General features: G+C 43.8%; 1 protein-coding gene across 3 annotated transcripts in view; it reads right to left on the reverse strand.

Annotated features, from left to right (window-relative positions):
- Window positions 1-3,822: 3,822 nt before the first annotated feature.
- Window positions 3,823-27,639, reverse strand: part of SUSD6 (sushi domain containing 6) — a 115,997-nt gene continuing 92,180 nt past the window's right edge. For all 3 annotated transcript variants that reach the window (XM_037832434.1, XM_037832435.1, XM_037832436.1), the window contains exons 3-6: window positions 14,706-14,903; window positions 13,551-13,689; window positions 10,161-10,585; window positions 3,823-8,177 (exon numbers count right to left, since the gene is read on the reverse strand). In XM_037832434.1, the coding sequence (XP_037688362.1) occupies window positions 8,152-8,177; window positions 10,161-10,585; window positions 13,551-13,689; window positions 14,706-14,903 (788 nt within the window). In that variant the 3' untranslated portion in view covers window positions 3,823-8,151. The remainder of the gene's footprint in view (window positions 8,178-10,160; window positions 10,586-13,550; window positions 13,690-14,705; window positions 14,904-27,639) is intronic.

Here is a 27,639-nt window from a genome sequence, read left to right on the forward strand (position 1 = left end):
ACCTGATTGGTCTCTGGAACAATGCATAGCTCTGAGACACCTGAAACTCAGAGCTAGAGCTCGGCAGATATGAATGTCAGTATTAGTGCATACAGCCACTTTCAAAAAAAAAAAAAAAAAGCTGAAAAAGAGCCCAGACTTCAATTAGTGATATGAATGAAGCAAGTCTGGTTAAGACCAGGGAAAGCCAGGCCAAGCCAGGCCAAGCCAGGCCAAAGGATAAAGGTTGAAACTGATTGTGTTTTAAAACTTCAACTTTCATATGAGACCAAGGGAATAGATATCTATTTGGTACAGGATCTAAATTTTCTAAACGGTACAACTCTACAGTCGATTTGTTCAGACACCACAATTGCATGGAACTTTGAATAGGAAGTGAGATACGGTAGGTTACTGTAGGCTGGAGTGAAATAGTGACACATCCTAGAGTAATTTGGGCAGATAATAAAAAATACATTTACAGCCTCCCCCTCCCCAGCCCTGAGGATCTGGGGGAAGGTGCGGATATGTTGGACATCCTCACCTGGACTGGTGTTGAGGTTGTCACAAACATTGGGACTGGCAGTTTGATGTGCTGAGCCCTCGAGCATGGGACTTGCCCTTATGAAGCTCATTACCACAAAGGAGAGTCTAAAGTTGTATGTAAGGGTGCCTAAGAGTCTCCCCCTGAGTACCTCTTTGTTGCTCAGATGTGGCCCTCTCTCTCTTTAACTGAGCCATCTCGACAGGTAAACTCGCTGCCCTGCCCCCTACGTGGGACCCAACTCCCAGGGGTGTAAATCTCCCTGGCAACGCAGAGTAGGACTCCCGGGGATGAACGTGGACCCGGCATCGTGGGACTGAGAGTATCTTCTTGACCAAAAAGGGGATGCAAAATGAGACGAAATAGTTTCAGTGGCTGAGAGATTCCAAATGGAGTCGAGAGGTCACTCTGGTGGACATTCTATGCACTATATAGATAACACCTCTTAGGCTTTAATGTATTGGAATAGCTAGAAGTAAATACCTGAAACTACCAAACTCCAACCCAGCAGTCTGGACTCCTGAAGACAATTATATAATAATGTAGATTACAAGGGGTGACAGTGTGATTGTGAAGACCTTGTGGATCACACCCCCTTTATCTAGTGTATGGATGAGTGGAGGAATGGGGATAAAAACTAAAGGACCAATGGGGTGGGATGGGGGGATGATTTGGGTGTTCTTTTCTCACTTTTATTTTTTATTCTTGTTGTGGTTCTTTCTGATGTAAGGAAAATGTTCAGAGATAGATTGTGGTGATGAACGCGTAACTGTTATCATACTGTGGACAGTGGATTGTATATCATGGATGATTGTATGGTGTGTGAATGTATTTCAATAAAACTGAATTTAATAAAAAAATGATGTAGAAGAATACTTTGAGATTTCAATAGATTGTAAAGTAAAAAAAAAAAGGCAGATAAAATACTATTATGAAGTGTTCATTTTTTAAAGGGGAAATATTTACAGGTATAGAAAAAGACTGGAAATATATATATAACATTATCAGTAGGTCGGGTGATTTTTTCTTTCTAAATCTTATGAAATGAACATGTATTACTTTTGTGTATTTAAAGATATGTTAAAGGAGTCCAAGAAAGGCCCTTCTGAGAGATTATTACTACATTCGTTGCCTTCTAGGACCTCAACTTTCCAGACTAGGAGTTTAATGGCAGGGCAGGAAATTCTTTTCTCTCCTCCCAACCCCATTTCACCACCTGAGGCAACCACTTCTAAGACCGCCCCTTTCCGGAGCAGCTTGGCAGGTTCTGTGGGCTTTGTTACCTCTGCCCTTCCTCAGCTGTCATCAGAGAATGGTGGACCCCCAGGGTGGCTTCTTGACAAGGGTCCCTTCCCCAGGCTCTCTCCACTCCCACCTCTACTGGGGCCCTGCATTCCTGACCTGATGGGACACGTTTCTGCACCTCTTTTCTAGGGATAGAAGATTTCTCTTTGACTGAAACAAGCAGTCTTTCCTTTTCATACGTTTCTCTTGTGGAGGGGCAATTCCTGCAGCTTTATAAATTTATTTCACACCATGTTCAGACAGCTTAATGCCTCCACCGGTACCCCATGTTAGATATGTCCCTTTCTTTAAGTTTCTTATTACCCCAGCAAAAATTGTGCAATTCCCCTGCCCAGAAATTAAGAGATTTTCCTCCACCTGAAGCTCACGGACTAAAACAGAGAATGTGAAAGGCAGAATGAGGGTGGAAATGTCTGCTGAGTGAGGGTCTTGTGGGGAGAGCCTGAAGAGGCAAGCAGCCAGGGCAGTGCTCTAGCCCAACTACCTGGATTTGAATTGAATCCTAGTGCCACCACACATTGGCTAGATGACCATAGGCAAGTAATTTTGCTTCTTTATGCCTTGGTTTCATTATTTGTGACATGGGCTTCTGGCAGTAATGGTACTTAGCTCACAGTTACTGTGTGGGTTCCCTGAGTTTGTACACACATAGTACTTAGAACCATACCAGGTACATTGTAAGCACTCAATAACTATTATTATTACCATTACATTTAGAAGTTGATAAGGTACTCAGTAAATGGTAGGCCTTTCCCCCTCACCCTCCTCACAACTAATCAGCAATGGTTGTGCAGGAACCCATTAAGGACTGAGATTAAGGTTGGGTGGTTGACATAAATGACCTTAACATACGTTCCCACCTGACACTGTATTAGAGAAGCACATCCTGATCATTACTTGCACAGCAAGGTTGAGAGCGGCCTGGTTTTTTTTATCCCAAAGTACCTTGTACATACCTCTACTCAAACCCTTAACAAACTGTTTTACCTGCTGGCTTACTGTGGGTCTCTGCTACTAGGCAATGACCTCTTCACCTCCAAGTACTCTTGTCTTTTCGTCTTTTTTATCTCCCCACTGAGCACAGTGCCTGTTTGTTATGAGAATTAAAGCACTAAGAACACGGCCCTGCACATAGTAAGCACTTTATAAGGTATTATTATCTCCATTTTAGATGAGGAAACTGAGGCCTAGAAGTCATGTAACTCACTCAACAGCTCACAGCTCATATACAGAGCTGGGCTTCAAACCTAGTAGTTTGGTTCAAGTCCTGTCTTTATAATCCTTGCATGGTATCTGGGACAGAATAGAATCCTACTGCCAACTTTCAACCTTCCCCTGCTCCAATCTTTAACCTCTCCTGTCTACATCGGCATTTAGGTAAAGTGCAAACTCCTCAACTTGGCTGGTGAGGGCTTCCATGATCTAGCTCCCTGATCTGGCTACTTGAACGGAATGTGCTTGCTGCTGCCTCTGCTCCTAACACTTGCGGTCTGTCCTGCCCCTTGGTCTAGCTGTATTGGTCCTTCATGTCTCAGCTTAAACACCATTTCATCCAAAAGGTATTTTCTGAGTGCTCCAGCAACCCTGACACTTCCCTGATCACAATAATCAGTGCATAGTATTGTAACTATCTGCCTTCCCAGAACATTAGAAATTCCATGAAGCCTAAACCACATTTGTCTTGAGTCTCAGCTCTAAGCAAAGTAGTTGAAGTACTGAGAGCACTTTAAAAATGTCTGTTTAATGAATGAATGAATGAAAAAACAGGGAACAGGCTAGGAGGAACAAAGAAAAGAGGTAATCTATTTCCACTTATGTGGTCTCCCTATCGAATCATAGACCACCTCCCCGTTCTGTCTCCTCCATCTCTTACCAGGCACCCCACCCCTCACAAAGAGTTAGTGCTTCATCCCTTCATGAGCTCCCTCTCACATGTGCTCTTTTCAATCTAGGATTTCTGAAAAACTTTCTGGAAGGATCACATCTCCAGTAACTCTGGTCATAAGACTTTTTTTATTATTATTATTTAGAAATGCAGTTATATACATAGAACAATTAAAATTAAATTAAACTTTGTACAAATATTAAAATACTATCTTCACACCCACTGCAATGTACAGGATACCAAAAAACATATACACATATATAAAATAAAATAAAGCAAACCCAAACTGAGTGACATCCTGCACAGTCCTTTATGCTTGCATGTTTTAAACCATTATGAGTACCATGCTACAGAGGATTCCATAGTGGTGCAATAACAGGAAGAAACCAGGGCAGGGGGTAGCGGGCTGCCACGTAGCCCCACCCTCATCTCTCTTCCCTGCTTGGCAATCTGAGTGCTTTACCCCTGTGTCCCCTCCAGCTCTCTCTTGCTTGGCAGAGGATTCAACCTTGGGGTTTTCTTTCAAAATTCTACTAGATTTTCAACTGGAAATTAAGAGGAGTTGCTTCCCAGTAAAACAGCCTGTTGCATTTCCCTCTCTGGGGAACCAGCTACAGGACCGCTCAGCCCAAACATCTGCCAATCAAAATATTCTCCAAGCCCTCCAGCGGGGCACAAATAATGAATGTCCTGATGCTGAGAGCCAGGAGAACTAGCAGGCCCATACAGAAGCAACCAGCCTCACTGTCCTCAGCAAGCACATCTGGAATCAAGCTGTAAAGCCTGTATGACAGTTCCCTTCTAGGCCCTTTTTCCTCTTTAAGAGAAAAAGGAAAAGACATTTAAAAAAAAAAAAAAGGGCAAGGACTTATGTTTGCAGCATATTCCATTTTCTATGCATGGATGTTCCCTGGAAATGGAGACGACATAGTTATGTAGGAAGCAAGTGGTTTTGAGAGCTCAGGTGGGAGCTGGGATTGGAAGAGGAAGAAAGGCTGAGTGCTATTTATCACTGTGCCACCAATAACGAAGCAGGAAAAGTATACCTTTGTCTGTCTTGCCATCTAGCTTCTCCACAGAACTTTAAGGCTGGGGGCAGGAGGAGAAGAGCAAGATGAATTGGGAAGACAATATTAGTTTGTTTGTTTACAAATGGAGTGTCTGTGGAATGTACATTGAAATGCCTCACAAAACCAAAGTGGCCAAGACTCAGCCCATTTCACAGTTCACATTCAGTGAAATGGGAACATGGTAAAGAAATACAGAAATGACAAAAGACAGAATCTACCTGTTAAACTAAGGCATTGAAAGGGACGGAAATTTTAAGTGATTTTCACCATATACTGGCCCTTCAAAGTCACTAGAATGTGACTGCAAGTCACCAAGATATAAAACCTGCACTGAGTGAGCTCAAGCGTGCACACATACACATACACACACACAGAATTAAAGTCCTTTGGTGCTGGCCATTTCCCCTGGGCAACGCCTTCTGCTGGACTCCCCTAAAGGCAAGCATAGGAAAGTAGGGTTGTGGCCATTTGTTTTTTTTCACACCTGCACAGGCTCTTTGGGTAGCCTCCTTCCTAACAGACCTGACACCTGTCACCTGCCCTTGTCTCTCAGCCAGACCCCACCTTGAAGCAGCTGTGGAGTCCCAATTCCCTCTACAAGGGGCAAAGTCCAGAAGCCCGAAAAACAGCAGCACACGGCTGATGGTTAAGAAATTGCTTTGGGCAGAGAACTACAGGAAGAAGCAGTCCTAGATGTCGGGAGCAATAAATTTCAGGTCCCGCACCTAGAAGTACAGGCACCTCCGTGAAGTAGGCCCCCTCAAAACAAGTGACCAAAGGGAGGAGGAAGGGAGCTAAAGCTTCAATTTGTTCTGACTTTTTTCTTTCCTACCAGGTAGGCAAGTCTGGACTTGTAATCTCCAGGGTGGTATTAACAGAAGATGAGAGAAGTGTAAGGAGGCTGACAAATTTTCTTTTTTTTTCCAAGGGTTAAGCTGGTGACTTATGTGGCTGAACTGAGGTGGAAGGAGACTTCATAAGGAAGGATTTTCTTTTTTTTCAAGGGCAAAGTTGGTCACTTATGTGGCTGAATAAACCCAAAAGAAAAAGTGCAATCTCTTGGGGAAAAAAACCCCAGAGTACCAAGATAAAAGGCAGTAAGATCTTCCATTTTTTAATATTCTAGAATAGAATTTAGGTTTTGGAAGGTTGCAAAACAAAAGCTAAAGGCTCAGCAGTGAAACTTACGATCCCCCCATTTGTCCCTGCTTTCATACTTTGGAGGAAGACAAGGGTACCTCTGTGGGTGAAAGAGAGCAGCTGGGCCCAATGGGCTGATGCAGCAGCTGACGGCAGGCACGTATCTGGAAATGGCCTCTCTGAGGCCAAGGACAGCCACCAGCTAAGCATGGTTCACCTCCCTCAGAAGGCTTCTGTGTTCCAGCCTTTTAGCCAACCTATTCGATCTTTAACCACTTTGGCCTGGGCTTTGCGCACAGCATGTGGGGGCTCCTGGGTGGGGAAGGAAAGAAACGTGTAGGGGTGGCTAATGAGGCTTAGCAGGCACTGCCCTTACCCTGAGAGGAAGGAAGACTGCATGTGGTTGCAAGAAGCCAGGGAATGTCCGGGCCGTAAAGTGCATTGTGTAAGAGCGGAGGCAGGAGCACAGCTGGCTGAGAGAAGGCATTCTCCCCTAATCTCAGAGGCCACCCATGCCTGGAGATAAACCTGGTAGGTCAGGTACTGAAAATATCCTGGGATTTTTATTATTTTTACCACCCCAAACGTAGAGGCTCAGGGAAGAAGTAGAGGTGAAACACGGTCAGCTTCGCTTTCCCAACCCCAGTGCTTTAAGGAAAAAAAAAAAAAAAAAAATCAAAGCCAAACCAAACATTCCTTAATGCCACATCTCTCGAAGATGATAGCAGCCTGGTTGAGCTCTTCCACTCCAGCCTGGTTAACCTTTATCACATGGGCAAGGGAAAGGTCTAAAGGGCTTGGCAGCAGCTTCACCACCAACGGGAGGGTCTGGAACATCAAGCCCACTCCCTCCAGCCCAGCAGCTCCTCCAAGGGCCCTGAGTCCCAGGCTTCAGTCTGACAGTGCCTCAGGAGCGAGCATGCCTTGCAAACCACTCGCCCACCTCAGACAGTAAGGTTCTAGGAATATATGCGAACTGTTTCTCAGCCCTTCCCCCAGGGAGCTAGGGAAAAAAGAAGGGAGTCATTTGTCAGCTGTGACTTGTGAAGGGGGTGGGCAGGGAAGGGCAGAAGTAGGAAAAGCAGCAGGGCAGCCAGCAGCAGGACACCTCCTGGGCACAGTTACTAAGGCACGTGACCATGGTGAGGCAGATCTTCGGGACCGGGGTTGGAGCTGCCTGCAGCCACCCAGGGTCTCAGCCTGTGCCTTCAGGCTCCCCTTCCTCACCACGAACCCAAAAAGGGGCAACTCGACCAAACTTCCAGTGACCAGATGGGCATTCCACAGCATCTCAGCAACTTTCCTGTCCCGGGGATGATTCACCTCAGGCCTCTGTGGGCAGCAAGGGAGCCAGAGCCGCTTAGAGGTGGCATGGAACTTTCCCTTATAATCCAGGGAAACTGAAAAAAGCCGAAGCCAGGAAGGCTAATGCTGGAAGTAGAAAGGGAGTACTTGCTTTCAGAAAGACAATCATCATCAACCGCCTTCCTTCCCTCCCTTGGGATCTTCTGGATGCTTCTTGGAAACTCTCAACTCAACAAGGCCAGGAGCCTGTACCTCTGAGTTGGACAGCCAGTGCTGGGATGGCTTTGGCATGGTTTTCCAAATCCTCCACCCTCAGCCAAGGAAATATGCCACCAGTGTCAACCCAGGACAAGCCCAAGGACCCACACTTCTTGCCCCAATAAACTAACCCAATAAGAGCCACTCTTTTGACATTAGAGCTCTCTCAGATCTGCTCAAAGAAACAGGCACGACCCAGCCTCCTGTATGGCAAGGGGCAGCAGTGCAGCTACTAAGGCTTGTAGGACAGCAACAAGCCCGTATGACAGGGTAATTGGACAGGGTGAGGGGAAGGCACAAGTAAACACAGCGGCACTCAGACCCACGTGAGCCAGTGGGGCTGCCACCAGACAGCTGGCTGGAGGGGACACGGAGGGCTCAAGGAAAAGAAGGGTTCAATCCAGCACATTCAAATATGTCCCCGACACAGATGAGAGGGCTGGGCCAGGCAAAAAGCCAGCTCTTCCAGCTGTCCAGCAGGCAGATGGCAAGACTCTTCCTTGGGTTTCCAGCTAGGAGGGCCTCCAGGCCCTCAGAGATATACAGATACACAGGTGGCAGCTCAGGTATCCGGACAGGATGGCTGGAGAGCCCAGGGTGTTCAAACCCACAGGGAGGAGGAGGAAGGGCAGAAAGGACCATCGCAGAGAGCAAAGCAGCAGCCCTCATGCTTCTTTCAACAGTGGAATATCTGTGGGAAGAAAAGGATGGCAAGCACAGTGGTTATCTCATTTGGGTCTCTGTGCAGCAAACCTGACCCCATTACAAAGGTCCCCATACAGCCCTTAGTTTAAAGAAATAAAATGTCTATCTCACATATACTTATAAATCTCCCACCTCTCTTCTACGCCTTACTTACCCACCTCTTCCATTGGCTGTGTGATAAAATCTGAATGTTCACCCTGATACAGAAATTTTTTTCAGCCCCACAAACTCACACCCTCTTCTCTGCTCTAGCTCTGCTGTTCTAGTCACTTCCCCTTCTCTCCTGATCCCACCCTATAAGGTTGCAAAGCCCTGCTCAAGTACCTACTCCTCCTTAAAGTCATCTGCCAGTGGAGTGACTCTGGATAAATCACTTTCCCTTTCTAGGTTTCACTCTCCCTATGTCAATGGGGGTTAGACTGATGCTTCAAGGTCCTCCATTCCTATGGTTCTGTTGGTCCTGGACAGCTCAAGCATGGCCTGCAACTAGCTTGCTATTCTCCAATACATGTCTTGTTTTCTGGCCTCCTCATTTTAACATAGTCCCTACAATTCCTGGTTTCATTATTTCTTGAGTGCAGGCCCCACTGTCTCAACTGAATGACACTCCATGCAGGCACAGAGCATGTTTCATATATCTCTGTTCACTCTTGAAACCTAACCCAGTACCAGGCACAAGATGGGCCTCAAAAATACTTGTTCAATACATGAAACAAAGCAAGGAGGGGAGGAAAAGGGAGAAGAGCAAGGAACCTTTTCAGCTCCTGAGGGAGGATAAGCTGAGATTTGTGATTAGGCATATCTCACAATATGTGTGGTTGACTGAGATGAGGGTCACTGACTTCCATAGTTAAACCTGGGTCAATTTTAAATGGCCCCTTCTTATCTCTATATCCAATCAGGAAAAAAGAAGGCATGCTGTTGATAATCATGAAACTCCATAAATATGATCCGCATTTGGAGAATTTCTAACTTCTTTACTTTCAGATATTCTAAATTTTAGACATTTACTGTGCCCAGGATTCCCAGGAAGCATAAAGTTTTCTCTGAGGCTCTTTTTGAATGGAGTGTGTCATGAAGGTAGGAGTCTTCCCTGGTGAAAAGGAAACATTTAGGTTTATTCTGCACCCTGAACTGCACTGGGATTACATTTAAAAAATATTTTAAAAGAGACAGAGCCAATCCCAAAGTTAAACTCTCCAGGCTCCAGCAAAGGCAGAGATGTTAGTAATTTCATTCTGTGGCTGATTTGCCACAAAGAAACTGAAGACACCTGGGAGGCAGCATGGCACCATGGATTAAAAATGCAGGCTTTGGAGCCATACCTATCTGCTTCAAACCCCAGCTTGGCTACTTACCAATGGACAAGTGACGTACCCTTTCTGAACCCCAGTTTCCTTATCTATAAAATGGAGATGATAATAATACCTACTTCGCAGGATCACTATGAGGTTTAACTGAAATAATGCAAGAAAACCAATTAGCATAGTACCTGGCACATATTCCTACTGAAAATAAAGTTAGCAGTCTCCTCTGGAAGAGAGAAGGGCTCCTATTGTCTCTGTATTATGACCCCAAACCTCATGGTCATTCCTGACCTTCTAGGAACATAAAAATAACAACTAGAGGACAGACTCTTCAGCCCCAAACAGTTGTCTACTCTTTGATTTAGCACAGCTCTGTGGCCATGAATAGTCTTGGAGACTCTGAACTATCAAAATTTACAGATAACTGTGAAAAGTCTCCCTATAAGGGACCCAAGATCCTACTTGGAGCTCTAAGGGTAAAATCTTATTTTGTAGGAATAAGAGAGAGACCATCTCTCCCAATCCAAGTGCTATCTTTCTTCACCCCCAAATACCCCAAACAATCCAACAGAAGGTCATTATTAGAGAGGCTAACAGTCCTTCCTCACTCCCACCAGGGACCCTGTGCAGCTAATACTGTGTAATTAGCACAGACCACCTACCATCTGTGTACTCCTCCGAAGTAAGTGATAAAAGGCTTTGTATGTCACTGTTTTCTGAATCTGCGGCTTCTTTGTGTGCTGGTCGGCTCCCTGAGCCGGCCACCCAGGAAGAGGTGGTTGCCTGATGTACCACCACAGTCTCTGAGCCCCGAGAGGCCCAGGCTTCAGATAGTCCAGAGTGGCCCGGGGCCTCATCCTCTCCACCTGCAGAGGAGCAAGCCCCCTGGTCCTGCAGCTGCTGCTCCATTAGCACACCTCTCCCACTTGGCCCAGACCCTTCGGACAGCACAATCTGCACTCTGGGGTCAGCAGGTGGCACACAGTGACCAGAACTGCCATACACAGCCTCTTCATATGAGGGTAGCGCAACCTGGACTCCATCCACCATGATGGACACCTGGTCCCCAGACACCCCCTGGTCACGCCTGGATCCAGAGGAGAAAAAGACAAACAAAGAATGAAAATAAACACAGATAAATAAGTAAATAACATAACACCAGCAATGACAACTAGTTCTGAGCACTTACTGTGTGCCAAATACAGCAATAAGGGTTTTACACACTTTTATTGCACTGATTCTGCACCTGAGCCCTGTGAGGTAGGGATTCACCAAGAACGCAGATGAGACTCAGAGAAGTTAAGTAACTTGGTCATAGTTTCACAGCTGGTAAGGGATGGAGCTGGCATTTGAATCTAGTTCCACCTGTCTCCAGAGACTATGTTCTTAATCTCTGGGTAATTACAGGCATCTAGCATTCTGGTTCTGTGCAAAAACTGGGTAACTAGAGACCTGGAAACAAAGCTACTCATTCTCAGCACAGCCAGGATAAGAAAATGAGGAAAGCACTATGATTTTGAAATGGGTCACTGGACTGGAAATTAGAAGAATTTTGTTCTTCTGACTCAGCCACTTTGTTTGCCTTTTAAAACTTAAAAAAAAAAAACTATATGAGAATTATAACACACATATAGAAAAGAACACATAAAAATGCCCAACTCACTGATTTATCCCAAAAGTAACACTGGTGTATAATCCCTACCTAGGTCAAGACAGGACACTACCAGTACCCCAGACACTCCTTGCACTTAACCTCATCACTTCCCATTTCCTCATCACCAAATAATCACTATCTTGTAGACGTTCAAGGACTGAAGTGTCCCACAATCTGCACTGTCTGATTGCACTGTATTTCCTCAGGATGAGATTCCAGTTAATTTTTGCCCAGGACATCACATGAGAGTGCATCATACTATTGCCCAACCATATTATTATTATTGCTAGATCATTGTTATTAGTTCTCAATTTCCTCATCTGAACTGGGCAGCAAAATCTGGGCTACCTAATTCAAATGGTGTACACACTACGAGGAAGAGAAAAGTGGCACCCATAACAGAGCTCAGAGATCTCAGGAAGGAAGGGAAACTGACGGCAAGGTGGCCTAGGAAGCAGTGTGTCTAATGGCATGAAGATAATTTTTTGTTATTCAAAACCATGAGTTTTTGTTTAAAAAGTAATATATATACTTTGCCCAAAGTGGATTGGTCAAAGACAAGAAAGGACATTGATCCCAAGAATCCACTGGCATTTGTACAAAATGTCAACAGGATATATAATGAAAACCAAATCTCCCACTCAAGTTAGTCAAAATCAGTCAGTAACTTTTACAGACTTACTAGAGTTAACCAAAAAAAGGGGGGGGGGGGCTCTCTGTTTTAGATGAAATGCAAAACAATCAGTTTGATGTTATGTGGAAATAGCTACTCCTTTCATGTACAGAGTCCCCTTCAAATCCTCTTTATTTTATTAATTTAACAATCTTTAAAAATAACTGCTACCCCCAAAACAAAAGTTAAATTAAAAAAAAAAAAAAAAAGATACAGCACACATAGCACACAAAGATTAATTTTAGCCTGGTCTTTGCCTGTAAATTCCAAGCCAGAAGAACCTTAATTAATGGGGTTTAGTTTGGTACTTCATGCCTGTGAGTTACAACAGTGACTGATAAGTGGGTCATGGCAGGGGTGTGAATGAATAGAAAACCTGTACTCAAGAGAGAATCTCCAAGTGCTAGGGTGGCCCAAGAAACTCCAGAAGCTGTGACAGGCTGGGAGGTAGGTCATCATAAGGGATCCTTTCAGGCCAGGTCCCATTATTTTTACCCTCTCCCTCCCAATCTTACCCACCCTAGTATCAGATGATGTGTAGCTTAATGCACTAAATCAGAAAAGAAAATGACAAAGGTGGGCAAGAAAACCCAATTTCTCTGTTTTTCCAGCATGGTGTAGTGCAATAGTTCTCAGTCCTGGCTGAACATAAAAACCACCTGGGAAACATTTTTAAAAAAATGCTAGTGCCAGGGATCCACTCCATATCAAATAAATCAGAATACCAGGGGTGGGACCCAAACTGTAGCTCCATAACAAAGCAGTCTATTTCCACTGAAGGAAAAATAAAATAAAAGAGACATTAGAGAAGGTGTTAGCATTGTACTCTTTGTGTTGGTATTTTTTTCCCCCACCCCACCCTGTGTCTCTATGTGCAGCCAAGATTACACAGGGCAGTGAAACTCAAACATAAGCATGCAACAGAATCACCCAGAGGGCTTGTTAAAACATAGTGCTGGGGTGATCGTAAAGTTTTAGTAACGGATAGTGGTGATGGTAGCACAACACTGTGAGCATAATTAACAGTGCCAGATTATGTATCTGAATGTGGTTAAAAGGGGAAATTTTAGGTTGTATACATGTTATTAGAATAAAAATTTTAAAAAAATACATAGGAATGTACAACACAGTGAAGCCTATTGTAAATGATGGACTATAAATTAATAGCACGATTATAAAATAGTTCTTTCATGAATTGTAACAAATATACCACATTAATGCAAGGCATTAAAAACAGTGAGATATGGGAACTCTGTATTTTACGCACGATTTTTCTGTAAACCTAAAACTTCTCTAATTAAAAAACATATTGCTGGGCCTCAGCCACAAAGTTTCTCATCCAATAGGTCAGGGATGAGGCCTGAGAATTGGCATTTCTAACAAGTTCCCAGGTGATCCCAGTTCTGCTGGTCTGGAAACCACGATACTTTGACAACTACTGAGAGGGGAGAAATGACATGACTTTGGAATTGGACAGATTTGGGTTCATATCTCAGTTCTGCCACTGCCTAGAGGTAAACTTCTGGTGAGTAACAACCTCTCTGAGCCTCAGTTACCTTATCTGCAATGTTCCTGTGAGGACTAATATAATTTATACAAATCAAAGAGCACAGTTACAGGCACATTCAGGAGTTCAAAACATGCCAGAGCCCTCCCCTTTCCCGGGGCACACACACAGCAGCAGAGGTCAGCAGGTCCCTGCCACCCACTGCCCGCTGGGCTCACCTGCTGTGATGGAATGACTTCAGTTTTGGCTGCAGCAACACAAACAGCACTACAAGGAGGAGAATGAGAGCAACAGAGCTGGCAGTGGAAGCCACTATGGACAGCGTGGGGACCCCAAGTGACGTGTGGGTATCTTTGTCTACGGAAACAAGGCATCAACAGAAACATTTTATATCCAGAAACATAAAACACGAGCCCCACAGCAGGTCTTGTCAAACACCGTCAATGGGCTGAGCTATCTCAGGGGTGATAGTGTAGAGTGGCCTACATATACATGGTACTCCTGGAAAGGGGCCACTTCCCAATCCCATTTTCTGAATATAAAATTCCCTTCACTTCTGGCCTTTGGGGTCCCTTGGACACTTAACTCAAACTCTAAAGATTTTACCTCAGTAAACCACTTTCAATCTTGTTAGTGGTTACCAACCATCTAAATGGGGACATCCTTCTACCATCTTCAGTACCACCTTCCCCACCCCCACTACCAATGTGACAGAAAAATCTATAAGAACTGGATGGTAACTAATTCCCTGTCCTAAGGTGCTGTAGCTTTAGTTGTATATCTAAGGCTGGTCTCCGCTCAGGACTTTCTCTAGGGTGCCACGGGTTAAACATGTTCTAGTCTCGAGTCCTAAGTGTGAAGCACAAAGATGGCTGCATGACACACACTTCCCTACAGGCAGCTGGATTTTTCTGTCATGTTAAGACGGGAGGAGGCAGGAGGGGGTTGAGGTCTTCTATCCAGCTGGACTGTGGCTCCATAACAAAACAGTTCATTTCCATGGAAGGAAAAATAAAATCAAAGAGACACTAGAGCCAGTGTTAGCACTGTGCTCACTGTGTTAGCAGAACACGGTCAAAGGTCACCAGCACTTGGCTAGGCAAACGAGAGATCCTGAGCATCAAAGGCACTTCACGTGGCTGGGTGGATGTCTGAGTAAGCTACTCAGCCCCTCAGTAGCTCAACTGAAATGCCAACGGGGCACACACCAGCAACCTCAAATGTCTTTCACAAAGACAGAGACTCCCAAAGGCAGGCATCAAAGCTATTCCACACCACAGCAAAGGGCGTTCTGGAGGAAGTGTGCACTACTTCCCATGGGTTAAAAGAAAGCAGAACCCCAGCAGCATCCCTTTCTCATCTGCAAGACTGACCCTCGTTGAGATGGCAGCTAATCTCCATGGCCGGCTTCCACTCGCCGTTCTTACACGTCAGGTATTTGTAATCACCCTTCAACACGTAGCCTTCAGCACACAGGTACTCGATGACACTGCCTGTTGTCAGGGGGTCTCTGCAGGGCCGGGGGTGGCAGATGTAGCCACCATTCTCTGGCTCCGGGGGCCGAGGGCACACTGCAAAGGCAAAGAGAGACCAGTGGTACATTGGTGAGATTTTACGATGGGATTCTCCTCTCAGTGATGAGAAGAGGAAGACAGCTCTGAAGGTCTCAAGGCCTCAACAGGAAACACATGATGAGCAAAGAGCCATTCCCATGGAAAGACTGTCGGCCAAACCCTGGAGATTCAGGTTGCCAAAGACGGAAGTGTGCTGGCAACAGGGGAAGTTCGGCTGCTTGCAACATTTCCTCTCTCCCTCCCCCCTGTGCCTTAAAGAATTGCATCCATAATGGAACAGAAGATACCAACAAAGTCTTCAACCCACAGAGATTCTGACATAACATGGTTTTAGTAAAACCACAATGAAAAACACAATGAACCAAAGTAAAAGGTAGTAAAATACTGTTAACTTGTAAAGGGGAATTGTCAGCATTGTTTCCAGCATCAATGCCAAAAAGGGACTCCATAATAGGATAATAAAAATGTGAAACCTCAGCCTCAGAGGGGATTTCTGATCTATCCTTGGGATGCTTCCTAAGCTCTCTGCACTTTCCACCTACTGACTAGAGTAGTCACTGGCATTGCTTGTCTCAATCCTCCATTTTTTCTCAGGTAGGACTGCACACTTTAAAAAGTACCTTCACCTTCTACCTCACTTATTTGTCCTGATAACTCTATGAGGTAGTTATCACTACTCCCCTTTGAAGATAAGGACACCAAGGTCCACAAAGGTTAAGTGACTTTTAGCCAAAATTAAAGCAAGGAAATTGGTTGACTTGCAATCACAGTCAAATTTCCTGATTCTAAAACCTGTGCTTTCACCACCAGACACTGCTGCTGTCCCACCAGCTGCATAGGCTTTCAAGGGAACAGAGTGGGGGTGGTGTGTGTGTGTGTGTGTGTGTGTGTGTGTGTACACGTACGTACGTACGTGTTTCAAGGTTATCTCCTCCTCAAACACGTCCATTATGGAGATGGGGGTGGGGAGTGTGACACATGAGAAGGGAGCCCTGGCCTAGATAACTGGCAGTAATGAGAAGTCAGAGGGACTGGAAAGACTGAGCAGCCCGGGGGAGGAGAAGTGTGGCCTCTCTTCCATGGCCTGTCCTTCTGACCTGGACAAACACTACGGAATGAAAGCCCCCAAGCAGTGGACTGAGGGCATGCCCAGCCAAAACTGGAGGGGCACAGTGGGGACACCAAGGGATCATTGTTTGGAAGGCTGGACAGGCACCATCTACTTCAACTTTCCAAAAGACTTGCTAATGCAACAAAGACCAAAAGTTTTCCAAAGGAAACTCAATTTTGCTGACAAATACCCTTAAGCCCTGCTCCAACTTCAATATCACAAGGACATCTGTATGAGAATAAGAACTGACATTTTCTTTTTTTTCCTTCCTCTAACAGTCCTGGAATGATGTGGGAGTCACACTACAGTGTCTGTGACTGTCCAAGATAAGGTGCATATGGTGTTCTCCCATTCACAAGGCCCAGGGTACTGTCATCTGAGTGTGCCCTTTAACATTTAGCCTCTCTCACCAATACCACTGTCCTTCAATCTGCAAAGAGCTCTTAAGCAAACTGACTGCCAGCCACACTGGGGCCTGGGGACAGGCAGAAGATATCAAGCCAGAAAAGAGATGATGGTCCCTAGCCCTCAAGCTGCTTATAATTGAGATGGGGAGAAAAGACTATTTTAAAATAATCTTCTCTGAGATCAGCAGAAGGACACAAATATGCCTCCCAGCCCCTTCGGGGACTTCTCCAGACCCTCCACACACACACTGCCCACCTGGCCTAATGTCTTGAGCAGGAGGGAGACGGATACAAATGCTCCTCCTGGTGCCTCTTTAAACTTTGGCCAAATAGTTCAAAGAGCTGGGTAGCTGGATTTTCAAAGAACCTCTGAAAACCGCTTTGCCTTTTGTACTTTCCTTCTTTTGTCCAGGGCAACAAGCCTACCTACCACAGATCCCCTTGATTTACTCCCAGATTCCTCTTGGACTGTGTCTAACTGGCTAATTTCCTCCACCCAATTAATGCTGAGCACTCCAGGGCAGCTCCTAAAAGCAGGGAGGACCTACACACAGTTCCCACAGGCTGGGAAAGATGGCCCCAGTAGACACTGCTATTTCTAAAGCCACTCTTTGCCTTGCTGAGAAGATTTTTTCTCAGGTTTTTCTGCCCATAAAACTCAAATCTCCACAGAATCTCTGAGCAGGACCTGGAGGTCATCTAGCATTCATTTTGTCGGTGAACAAAGAGAGGTCTAGGGAGAAGTGACTTGCAATGTAAATTAATTTCAATTCAACTAATATTTATGGGTTACTGTGTAGGGATCATTGTGCTAAGCTCTGAAAAAGGATAAAGAGATCCGCACTTCGGGTACTTGTAGCCAGAAAGGGAAATAATAAGTAAGTACATACATGTATTTTACAAATCATTTACCTTATGGCTTCTGGGTTTTGTTTCTTGTTTAAGGATACTTTCCCTACTGCAAGGTTATGAGTGAACTCCCCAATATTTTCTTCTAACATTTAGTAGATTGAGTTTTTGTTATTTAAATAATTTTCAATAGGAAATATATATACATGTATAAAATTCAAAAGGTAAGACAGTAAAAAGTAAGCCTCTCTCCTTACTTAGTTCCTCTCCCCAAAGGCACTGTGACAATTTCTTCTGTATTTTTCCAGAGATACGGTACACATAGATTTACTATAATACATGTCAAAGAGTGTGATTAGCACCACAAGAAAGGAAGGAGGAAAGATCACATCTTGTGTGGGGGAGATTAGAAAAGGCTCCATGGAGGAATCAGCATTTCATATGGGGATTTATTACATTTCATTAGGAAAGGAGGTGGTAGTTTGCAAAAGCACTGAAGCAGAAGCAAAAGCACTGAAGTGGGAAAGTGTAAGGAAAGCTCAGACAGCCTCAATTACCCAGTTTAGCTAGGTTTCAGATTATAATGAAGAAAATTTGCCCCTCCCCATACACAAAAAAAGGGGAAGAGCAATAAAACCATCTTGTAGAGAGCCGTGAATACAACAGGAGGTGTGAATACGATAGGAGGTGTGGATACTATACAAAGAAAAAGGGGAAAAAGGGGAGCCACTGAAGGTTCTTGAGAAGGGTAGCATTACAAGAGGAGCTGAATTTGTTTTAAGAGAGGTAAAGAGCTCCCTAAATTATGTTCATAGTATAGCAATCTTAGTACAGTTAAATAATCTCAACACAAAATATTCTTTTATGTTTATCTATGAAGCTCACACAAAGGAAAGAAGCTGGAGTATGTCAGATTCAGCATTCCAAAAAGGCTGCCCCAGGTTCAAGGATGGAAAGGAGGTCTTAAAAGACAAGATAATTTTATGTCCCTGAAACCACAAGAAAAAAATATGGCCCTCCTGCCCAAAGAGCAGGGTGGAAAGGTCCTGGCAGAGGGCAGGTATTTGAGAGAACCTTCTCAGTGCTATCTGGGGTTAACAGGAAAGAGAAAAACTCAAGAAAGTGCAAAATCCCATCTGGCAATAAACCACCCAGCAGCTTCTGGAAGCCACCATTCTGGGTAAGAGACTGACAATCTGTGTTATCAGGGTCTCTCTCTCTTTGACAACCCCAGGTCCACAGACTAAGTTTCCAGTTCTGTCCATTACCCCAGGAAGTCAATGAACTCATCTAGTCTGAAATGTTGCATGATTTCAGAAATGAAGAAAACCAGATGATAGACATTTTGTGGGGGAAAAAAAAAACAGTGAATTCTCCTCAGCTTCCTCTGCTTTCCATGATCTCCCACAGCCACTGAAGGTCTCCAGTGAGCACAGGAGGCAGTGACATCATTCTTCAGGGAACTCAGCAGAGTGCCTGGTACACAGTAGGCATTTAGGAAATGTCCATTTCCAACCAGCTGGCGAGGATGCAGAGAGAGGAGGAGTAGAGTGATCTGGCTGATGCTTCCACCTCAGAGTCACCTCAACAGAAACCAAACAAGAATGCCCAATCAGCCCTTCTAAATGTGTTTTGCTTTTGTTGTTTTGGGGACCAATCTTGCAGGAGGAAGGGGCAAATTAAGACAAAACAAACTTTAAAAGATTCTGTAAGAACAAATCAAACAAGCTCCAAGAAAGGCTCCAGGGTCAAAGCATTCATTTGTACAAACGGAAAAAGTGCCTGAGAACCTTTTAAAACAATGTGTGTGGGGAGTAGGGAGTACAAAGATCCGTAGACAAGCCCAGGAGCCTAATAAGGAATAGAATTGAATCAGGGAAGCAGACATTTAAATATCTTTTATCTTATATTAAATATCTTAACAATTTAGAAAGACTCAACCAAAGAGGTTTCTGGTCAATGGACAATTACCAAGAAAACACTACACTCCAGGAACACGGTGACTGAGGGCTTAAGAAACTAATATCAGTGTTCACACAGAGGTTTGAAAAAACATAGCTTTTTAAGAGTAAAATCAATGTGTTAACACCAATGACACAGCTGGACACAGATGAATAAGTACTTAATGAACACATAAGAAAGGATGGCTGGAGAACAGATTTCTGGACGAACCATGGGAAGTCAGAGGGAGAGAAAAGAAGTTCCTCCAAACCCAACACAGTGGTAGTAATCACCAGGAATGCAGCTAAGGCAATATTGTAAAGTTCCCTATTTGGTTTTAATTCCATCAAATAGAATGGGCCCTCTCCACGCAAGACTCTCTATGAGGGAGGGACAAAGAGTAAGTATGACAGGACCATGGCCTCAAAAAGATTATAATCTAGAGAGGGCACATACATGTGAACAGCCAATTCTGAAGTAAATCAAAGAAATAAGTGTTCACTATAACACAAGCTGTGTGCAAGATGTCATTCATCTGAGCATTGCTGCACCCAGAGGAGGGTGAGAGCTCTGAGAAAAGAGGACAAACAAGAGGAAAAATGAGGAGGCGATAAAGGAATGGATGGAAATCATGTGTCTAGCAGTGAACAGTGTCCAAGAGAAATCTAATGTGAGCCATATAAAGAATTTTAAATTCTTGTAGCCTCATTAAAAAAGTAACAGGAAACAGGTGAAATTAATTTTAATATATTTAACCCAACATACCCAAAAATATATTATTGACTGCATTTCAATATATAATTATAAAAATTTACTGGGATAGTTTATATCCTTTTTTTTTTTAATCATATAAATCCTCACATTTAAAGCACATCTCAAGTCAGATTAACCACATTTCAAGTTCTCCATAACCACATGAGAACAAGAGCTACTGTACTGGACAATGCAGATTCTCAGGTGAAAAGAAATCTCTAGCTAAGTGTCAGAGGATAAGTCTGGGGATCTGAAAACAATGGAAAGGGTTTAGAACCACAACATGGGACATGAAATAGAAGGTTAAACAGCAAATGTGGAAAGAAGATAGGCCTTTAGCACCAAGGTCCTACTTAAGGTTGTTTAGAAAAGTACTATATGTTTGCTCGCGAAACCTTTTCTTGAAATATGAAAGTTGTCCAATTTCTCCTGCTGGCCCCTCAATAGTTTGTTAGGAGCCAGAAGAAAACTCCAGGTGAATACGGTGTGTGTGTGTGTGTGTGTGTGTGTGTGTGTGTGTGTGTGTGTGTGTGTGTGTGTGTGTGTGTGTGTGTGTGTGTGTGTGTGTGTGTGTGTGTGTGTGTGTGTGTGTGTGTGTGTGTGTGTGTGTGTGTGTGTTTAAATATGCACACTACTCTTTTTTTTAATTTTTATTTTGAAATAATTTCAGACACATAGGACAGTTGCAAATACAATACAAACTCCATACAGAGAACTCCAACACCCCTCCCACCCCCAGATATCCGTATCTACCAATTTTACATTTTGCTACCTTTGCAGTACCTTTCTTTCTCTTTCCTTCCTCCCTCCCTTCCTCCCCCTTTCTTTCAACTATATCTATTATCTTTCTATCAATTATCTATCTACCCATTTATCATCTTCTGAACATTCGAGAGCAGGTTGCATATATCATACTCCTTGAACTCGTAACACTTCCATGTACATTTCCTATGAACAAGGATATTCACTTATGTCATTAACTTCACTGCAGTTAATTCAAGAAAATTAACATGGATATAAAGCTTAAACTTTATGTTCCAATTTTTCCTTATGCCCCCTTTGAGCTTTTCTCCTCCATTCTTAGATCCATTCCAGTATCATATATTGCCTTGACTGTCATTAACTCTTAATTAACTTTTTTTAAAATTAACTATATAAAAAAATTTTTTTAAAAAGATATATAATAAAAAAGCATTTCAAACAAACCATAAAAGGGAGTAAGAAAAAGACAACTAACCTAAAATAACTACTTTACTTCCAACATGTTCCTACTCTACCCCAAGAAAATAACCTAATATAGCAACATTTCTGTGAACTTGTTCCTACCATACCCATCAGCAATTAACAAACCATAGTCATTCCTGGGCATTCCCAGAACGTTAAATTTACCCATGATAGCTTATCTGTTCTTATTGGGTTATCATTTCCCCTTCATTAATTGCTCTCTATCGCTAGTTCCCCTACATTCTACATTATAAACCATTTATTTTAGGAGTGTGTTGTTTAACATCCAGGTGTTTGTGAATTTTCTAAGTCTCTGATGGTTATTGACTTCTAATTGTATTCCACTGTGGTCAGAGAATGTGCTTTGAATAACTTCAATTTTTTAAATTTACTGAGGCCTGTTTTATGTCCCAGCATATGGTCTATTCTGGAGAAAGTCCTGTGATTACTAGAGAAGAATGTGTATCCTGGTGATGTGGGATATGATGTTCTATAGACGTCTGTTAAATTAAATTCATTTATCAGGTTTTCAATTTCCTTACTGGTCTTCTGTCTGGTTGATCTATCTATAGGAGAGAGTGATATGTTGAAGTCTCCCACAATTATTGTGGAAACATCCATTGCATCCTTTAGTTTTGCCAGTGTTTGTCACATGTATTTTGTGGCACCATCAGTGGGTGCATAAACATTTATGATTGTTATTTCTTCTGGTTGAATTGCCCCTTTTATTAGTATGTAGTGGCCTTGTCTCTCCTAACATCCTTGCATTTAACGTCTATTTTATCTGAGATTAATACTGCTACTACTCCTGCTTTCTTTTGGCTGTAGCTTGCATGAAATATTTTTTCCATCCTTTCACTTTCAATTTCCTTGTGTCCCTGTGTCTAAGATGAGTCTCTTGCATGCAACATATTGATGGTTCATATTTTTTGATCCATTCTGCCAATCTATATCTTTTAATTGGGGAGTTTAATCCATTTACATTCAATGTTATTACTGTGAAGGCATTTCTTGAATCAGCCATCCTATTCTTTGGTTTATGTTTGTCAGATATATTTTTCCCCCTCTCTCTTAATGTCCTTTATTGAACCAATATTGATTCTCTTTAGTACCGAACCTCTCTCCATATCTCTCTCTCCTTTCTTTGTTTCTCGGTCTATAGGGCTCCCTTTAGTATCTGAAGTAGGGCAGGACCTTTATTAGAAAAATCTCTCAACATTTGTTTGTGAAAAATTTAAGCTCTCCCTCAAATTTGACGGAGAGCTTTGCTGGATAAAGTATTCTTGGTTGGAAATTTTTCTCTCTCAGAATTTTAAATACGTCATGCCACTGCCTTCTCGCCTCCATGGTGGCCGCTGAGTAGTCACTACTTAGTCTTATGCTGTTTCCTCTGTAAGTGGTGAACTGCTTTTCTCTTGCTGCTTTCAGAACTTGCTCCTTCTCTGCAGCATTTGAGAGTCTGATCAGAACATGTCTTGGAGTGGGTTTATCTGGATTTATTCTATTTGGAGTTTGCTGGGCATTTATGCTTTGTGTATTTATATTGTGTAGAAGGTTTGGGAAGTTTTCCCCAACAATTTCTTTGAATACACTTTATAGACCTTTACCTTTCTCTTCCCCTTCTGGGACACCTATGAGGCTTATCATATCCCTGAGGTCCATTTTGATTTTTTCAATTTTTTTCTCCATTCTTTCTTTTGTTCTTTCATTTTCCATTCTGTGGTCCTCGAGGTTGCTGATTCATTGTTCAGCTTCCACTGGTCTTGTATTATGAGTATCCAGAATCTTTTTAATTTGGTCAACAAATTCTTTTATTTCCATAAGATCATCTATTTTTTTATTTACTCTTGCAATTTCTTCTTTATGCTCTTCTAGGGTCTTCTTCATGTCCTTTATATCCTGTGCCATGCTCTTCTTCATGTCCTTTATATCCTGTGCCACGCTCTCGTTGTTTGTCTTTAGTTCTTTGATTAATTGCTCCAAGTACTGGGTCTCCTCTGATCTTCTGATTTGGGTGTTTGGGTTTAGGTTATCCATATCGTCTGATTTTATCATATACTTTAAAATTTTCTGTTGTTTTTGGCCTCTTGGCATTTGCGTTACTTGATAGGGTTCTTTCAGGATATGTAGGATTATTCAAAAACTAATCTCTAATTTGTCAGATCTACAGCTTGGTGGAGAATAGGTGATGGCATCCGCGAGTCACCTATTCCCCTCAAGTCAGTTTTCCCCAACTTTGTCTTTGTGGTGTGTGGGGGTCTGATTCCTGTGGGGTCCAACTGGTGCACCAAGTTTGGGTGTATTGTTGGTGCTGTCCGCCCTGAGTGTGGGGCGTGTGTCTGAGCGGTTAGGGAGACAGGGCAGTTTTAATAATCAAACCTCCCAGGTGTTCCTGGAGATTTAAGGCTCTTGCAAGAGTCTAAACTTTTATTTCAGTCTCTCCACAGATTGTCTCTGCCGCTGACCCACAAGTCCTTGCTAATTGGCATATGGTCCCTGGGATTTCCGAATGGGTCCCTCTTCCAAGCCACGCCACCTTCTAGGGCCTCTGCTGAGGGAAGGCTGTGCTACGTTACAAGTGCACGCCATCCCTCAGGGGAAGTTCTGGGCCACCAAGCCGTGTAGGTGCGTTTCCAGCCTGCTATAAGGATGGCTGAATGGGACGTGCCAATTTCCCTCTTTTCGCACAGCTCCACCTTCCCAGCTCTGGGACAATTAGCTGTGCGTGCGTGAAAGGCTATTGTCCACGCTCGACACTGTGGCGTGTGTGCGTGCCGCTGGAAACAACCCCCATCACACTGGGTTTCTTGGTGCAGCTCTGGGCTGTGGCCCCAGTGCCAGGCAGGAGGTTCCCAGCCCGCCGGGAAGACGGCTGCAAGAGGCATGGTTTTTTTCCCCTTTTGGCTCACCTCTGCCTTCCTCACTCTAAGACAATTAGCAGTGGGTGTGTGATCTTCCACAACAGCTACTGAGGCGTTTGCAGAGCCCATTCTGCCATGCTTCACTGTGCCGTTCTCGCTGCCATATCTGCAGCTGCTTTTGGGTTTTTTTAAAAAAAGAACTAGTCCGCCTCCAAATGTCAACCCTTGGTTTCCCCACACCGCAGCGCGGCTGCCAGATATTCAGTGGCTTACTCACTCATTTCAGAACGCAGACTCCCGGTTTCACCAAGTGCACAGTCCATGTGGATTTAGCAGAACTTGTCCAGCTGGTGCATTGCTGGAACTGGTGGTCTGGGTCACTTTCTGGCTTTTATCCAGTATTTTTCACAGAGGTGTTTTTTTGCCCTGTCTCTCCTAGCCGCCGTCTTAGGTTTTCCCACACTACCCTTTTTGAACAGAACACCAAGAAAATAATAATCACTGCAAACACATAGTTTATTACAGGTGCCAGGTTCCATTCTCATCGCCACTGAGCTAGGTTTGGAGCTTTTGGAACATCTAGCTATTTTGTGTGTAAAAGGAGAACCCACATACAACATGAACAGGCCAGCCTCAAAGAGAAGGGGATTCTCCTTAAGGGGCCTCCCAAGAAAGGTGAAATTAAGGCATTCCAGACAAATGCAAAGAGGGAAAATGTATCACATTTGACTCTGGTCAAAAGTTTCTTCTAAGGCCTCCTTTAGGAATCTCAATAGTAGCAGCGCATGTTTATTATCCATCTACTATAATGCCAGGCACTATTCTAAGAACTTTACATGTAACTCATTAAAAGTTTCACAAAAATTCTATAAGAAACATACTATTACAACTTTATTCAGATGAGCAAACTGAGTTAGAGAGGTTAAGAAATTTGCTGAAGATCACCCAGCAGGTAAATGGCAGTGTCAGAATCTGAACCCAGGCAAGTTGGCTTCCCAATCTACAGGCAGTAACAGATGGTCTCCAAGCCAGTCTTCTCCCACACCCATGTTCTGGAAAGGAAGAAAGAGTTCAGGACAAGGGCAATCTTGGTGTTGCCTGTGGACACCGGTTTCACTTTTGAAACACGAAAGCACTGAACCAAATGACCTCTGAGGTCTCTTCAAACATCTGCAAATTTGTCTAAAGTTGAGTTGGGTGGATGGCCTCACCACCTATTCAAGGTTCCTTTATAAAGTCCTTGCAGTTACTGTGGTTTGAATTAAGTACAAGGTGTGAGGACCTTGAGAAGCATCCTCTCTGTGCAGAAGCTCTCCTATCAGGTTGTGGCAGGAGCTGGGGAACAGCCAGGATTACTCAAGAACTACCCAGGGGCTACTTCTGCCTCAGGCTCTCCCAGGCATTCGACCTTCCTGACCCCCAACTCAAATAGTCAAAAGTCTGAATCAGGCTATAGCAAGAGAAAAGAGAGACCATTTCTCATGCCCTTTACGTTTCTCTCCTATGAGATAAACCTTCCCAGCAATGAGACAGGAAGCCCATTGTCCAGCCAGGATCCCTTTTCTCATGAGAACTTCCTCAATGCTGGGGGAGGGCCAGCATGTGGTAGTTCAAGCCTTTCCTAGGGTGTGGCAGTGGAGCTGAGTAGAAGAACAAAGGGAGAAACTACCCATGGCTTCAGCTGTTCCCTACAGTTCCTCTCAGCTTCCCACCACCATATTCCTAAGGGATACCCAGATCCAAGCCCTGCTCAGTGAGATCAACTACTCATAGGCAGGTCTCACCTCGGAACCTACTCCTCTTGTTTCAGGCCTGGCCCCTCACTCCCTACACCTCACAGGAGAGGGGAAATGCCAGGAGTAGTCTCAGAGGTAATGAAAGGGACAGCATTTTCTTTTAACCCACCCCACTCCAAACATGAAAACTCTTGTTACAAAGAGGCAGCCATTGAAGACCTTAGTCATTCGGAAAGAAGAAGTGCTGTTTCTCTCCTCCGGAAACCTTGACTTGAAAGCACATGCAGTCAGTCAGCTGAACGCCACCCCTCTTTCAAAGACTAGGTTCCAGGAAACCGTGGCATTGCTAGAGAAAAGTAAGCAGGACAGGGTAGTGCTAACTAGCATGGGTTTAGAATTAAGACTGCCCAGTTTGTGTACTGCTGGGTGGTCTTAGACAGATCCTACTATTCCTCTGTTTCCTCATTTGTAAAATGGGGATACTAAAGAGATCTACCCTCATGGGGTTGCTGAGCAGATAAATCACAGTTAGGCAGATAAAGTGCCTTGTACTAGGCCTGGCATGCACTAAGTGCTCTGTAAACAGTAGCCTTATTATTCCTCCTCTTTGCTCTTATAACATCTTCTTTACTCCTCTGTATCACTAGCACTGTATCACTGCATCACTGCAATTACTTTCTCACACATCAGGCCTTCCTCCTGCTAACCTTCCCCTTCTCCAACCCAACTTCAGGGCAGGACCTTGGTTCTGCTCATTTTTCTATCACCAGTGTCTGGCGTAGAATCTAGAAGACAGTAGATGCTTAGTTAAAACTGAGTTCATGTGCAAAAATTTGCCTACATTTCAAGGCACTGTCTTGTTTTTAACTGCAACAGGCCACAGTGGTTTCCAATTTGAGTTGATCCTTCTCTGTGGTATCTAACCATGAAAATATCCTCCCTACCTAACAGGACCAGGGCTGTGTAGCATCAGAGCATGGTATTGTGAGACAGATGAATGCTGCATTTGACTCAGTGGCCCACTCCGCAATGTTGTCAACTGCCTTAACACTCTTAAGACTTACTCCTTAACAGCCAATACCCAGCTTCATGGGGTCTTTGAGAGGACAAATAAAACTGTGTACCTGAAAAGTATCTTGCATAATACTTGCATGATAAATTTTTCCATTTATTTTCATGTAGCAAAACTAAACTCTTATCTCTAGTTTTTGGAGTGGGATGGGACAAAGGCTCTGGCAAAGAAAAGACAAAGCACTATTTCAGAACTTTCTGGATATTTGGATGAGGAGCAGACAGAGAACAGAACAGGATGAACACTTTGGGGGAAACTTTCTTTGCTCTCCCCTTCTCCAGCTCAGAAATAAGCCTGCCCCTTTCCCATTTCCCTTCTCAGCAGAACATCCCAGGCTGCTCTGGCTGACAAATGGCCTCCATATGGCATGTCACCCTTTCACCTCCTCACAGCACAGGGACCTGGGGGAACAAGCTGCCAGCTGGAACTGGGCCTCCCCACACCCACACCCTCTCCCACTGTTATGACTGCTAAGAGAAGTAGTGGGCAGGAGAACAAGACTTCCTCATCCTGTTGCTTCAGCCTGGGCAAATGAGTGCCCAAAGCCCCATCCCCACACCACCATACAATGACTCATAGAGCAGAGCTTACAGTCCCCCCTCTTCCCCCAACCCCTCAGGGTGGTAGGATAATAGCTAAAATAGGGAGCCAGGCTATCCCATGTGTATTAAAGGAGGTTACTATGCTCCCCTTAAAAGTGGTAGTTAAAAGGTTAAAGGGTTAAGGGAAGCAGATGATGTTTATTTTTTTTCCTCATCAGGAACTGCTCTTTTTGGCCT

This window comes from Choloepus didactylus, chromosome 4 (genome assembly GCF_015220235.1).
Source record: "Choloepus didactylus isolate mChoDid1 chromosome 4, mChoDid1.pri, whole genome shotgun sequence".
NCBI lineage: Eukaryota > Metazoa > Chordata > Mammalia > Pilosa > Megalonychidae > Choloepus > Choloepus didactylus.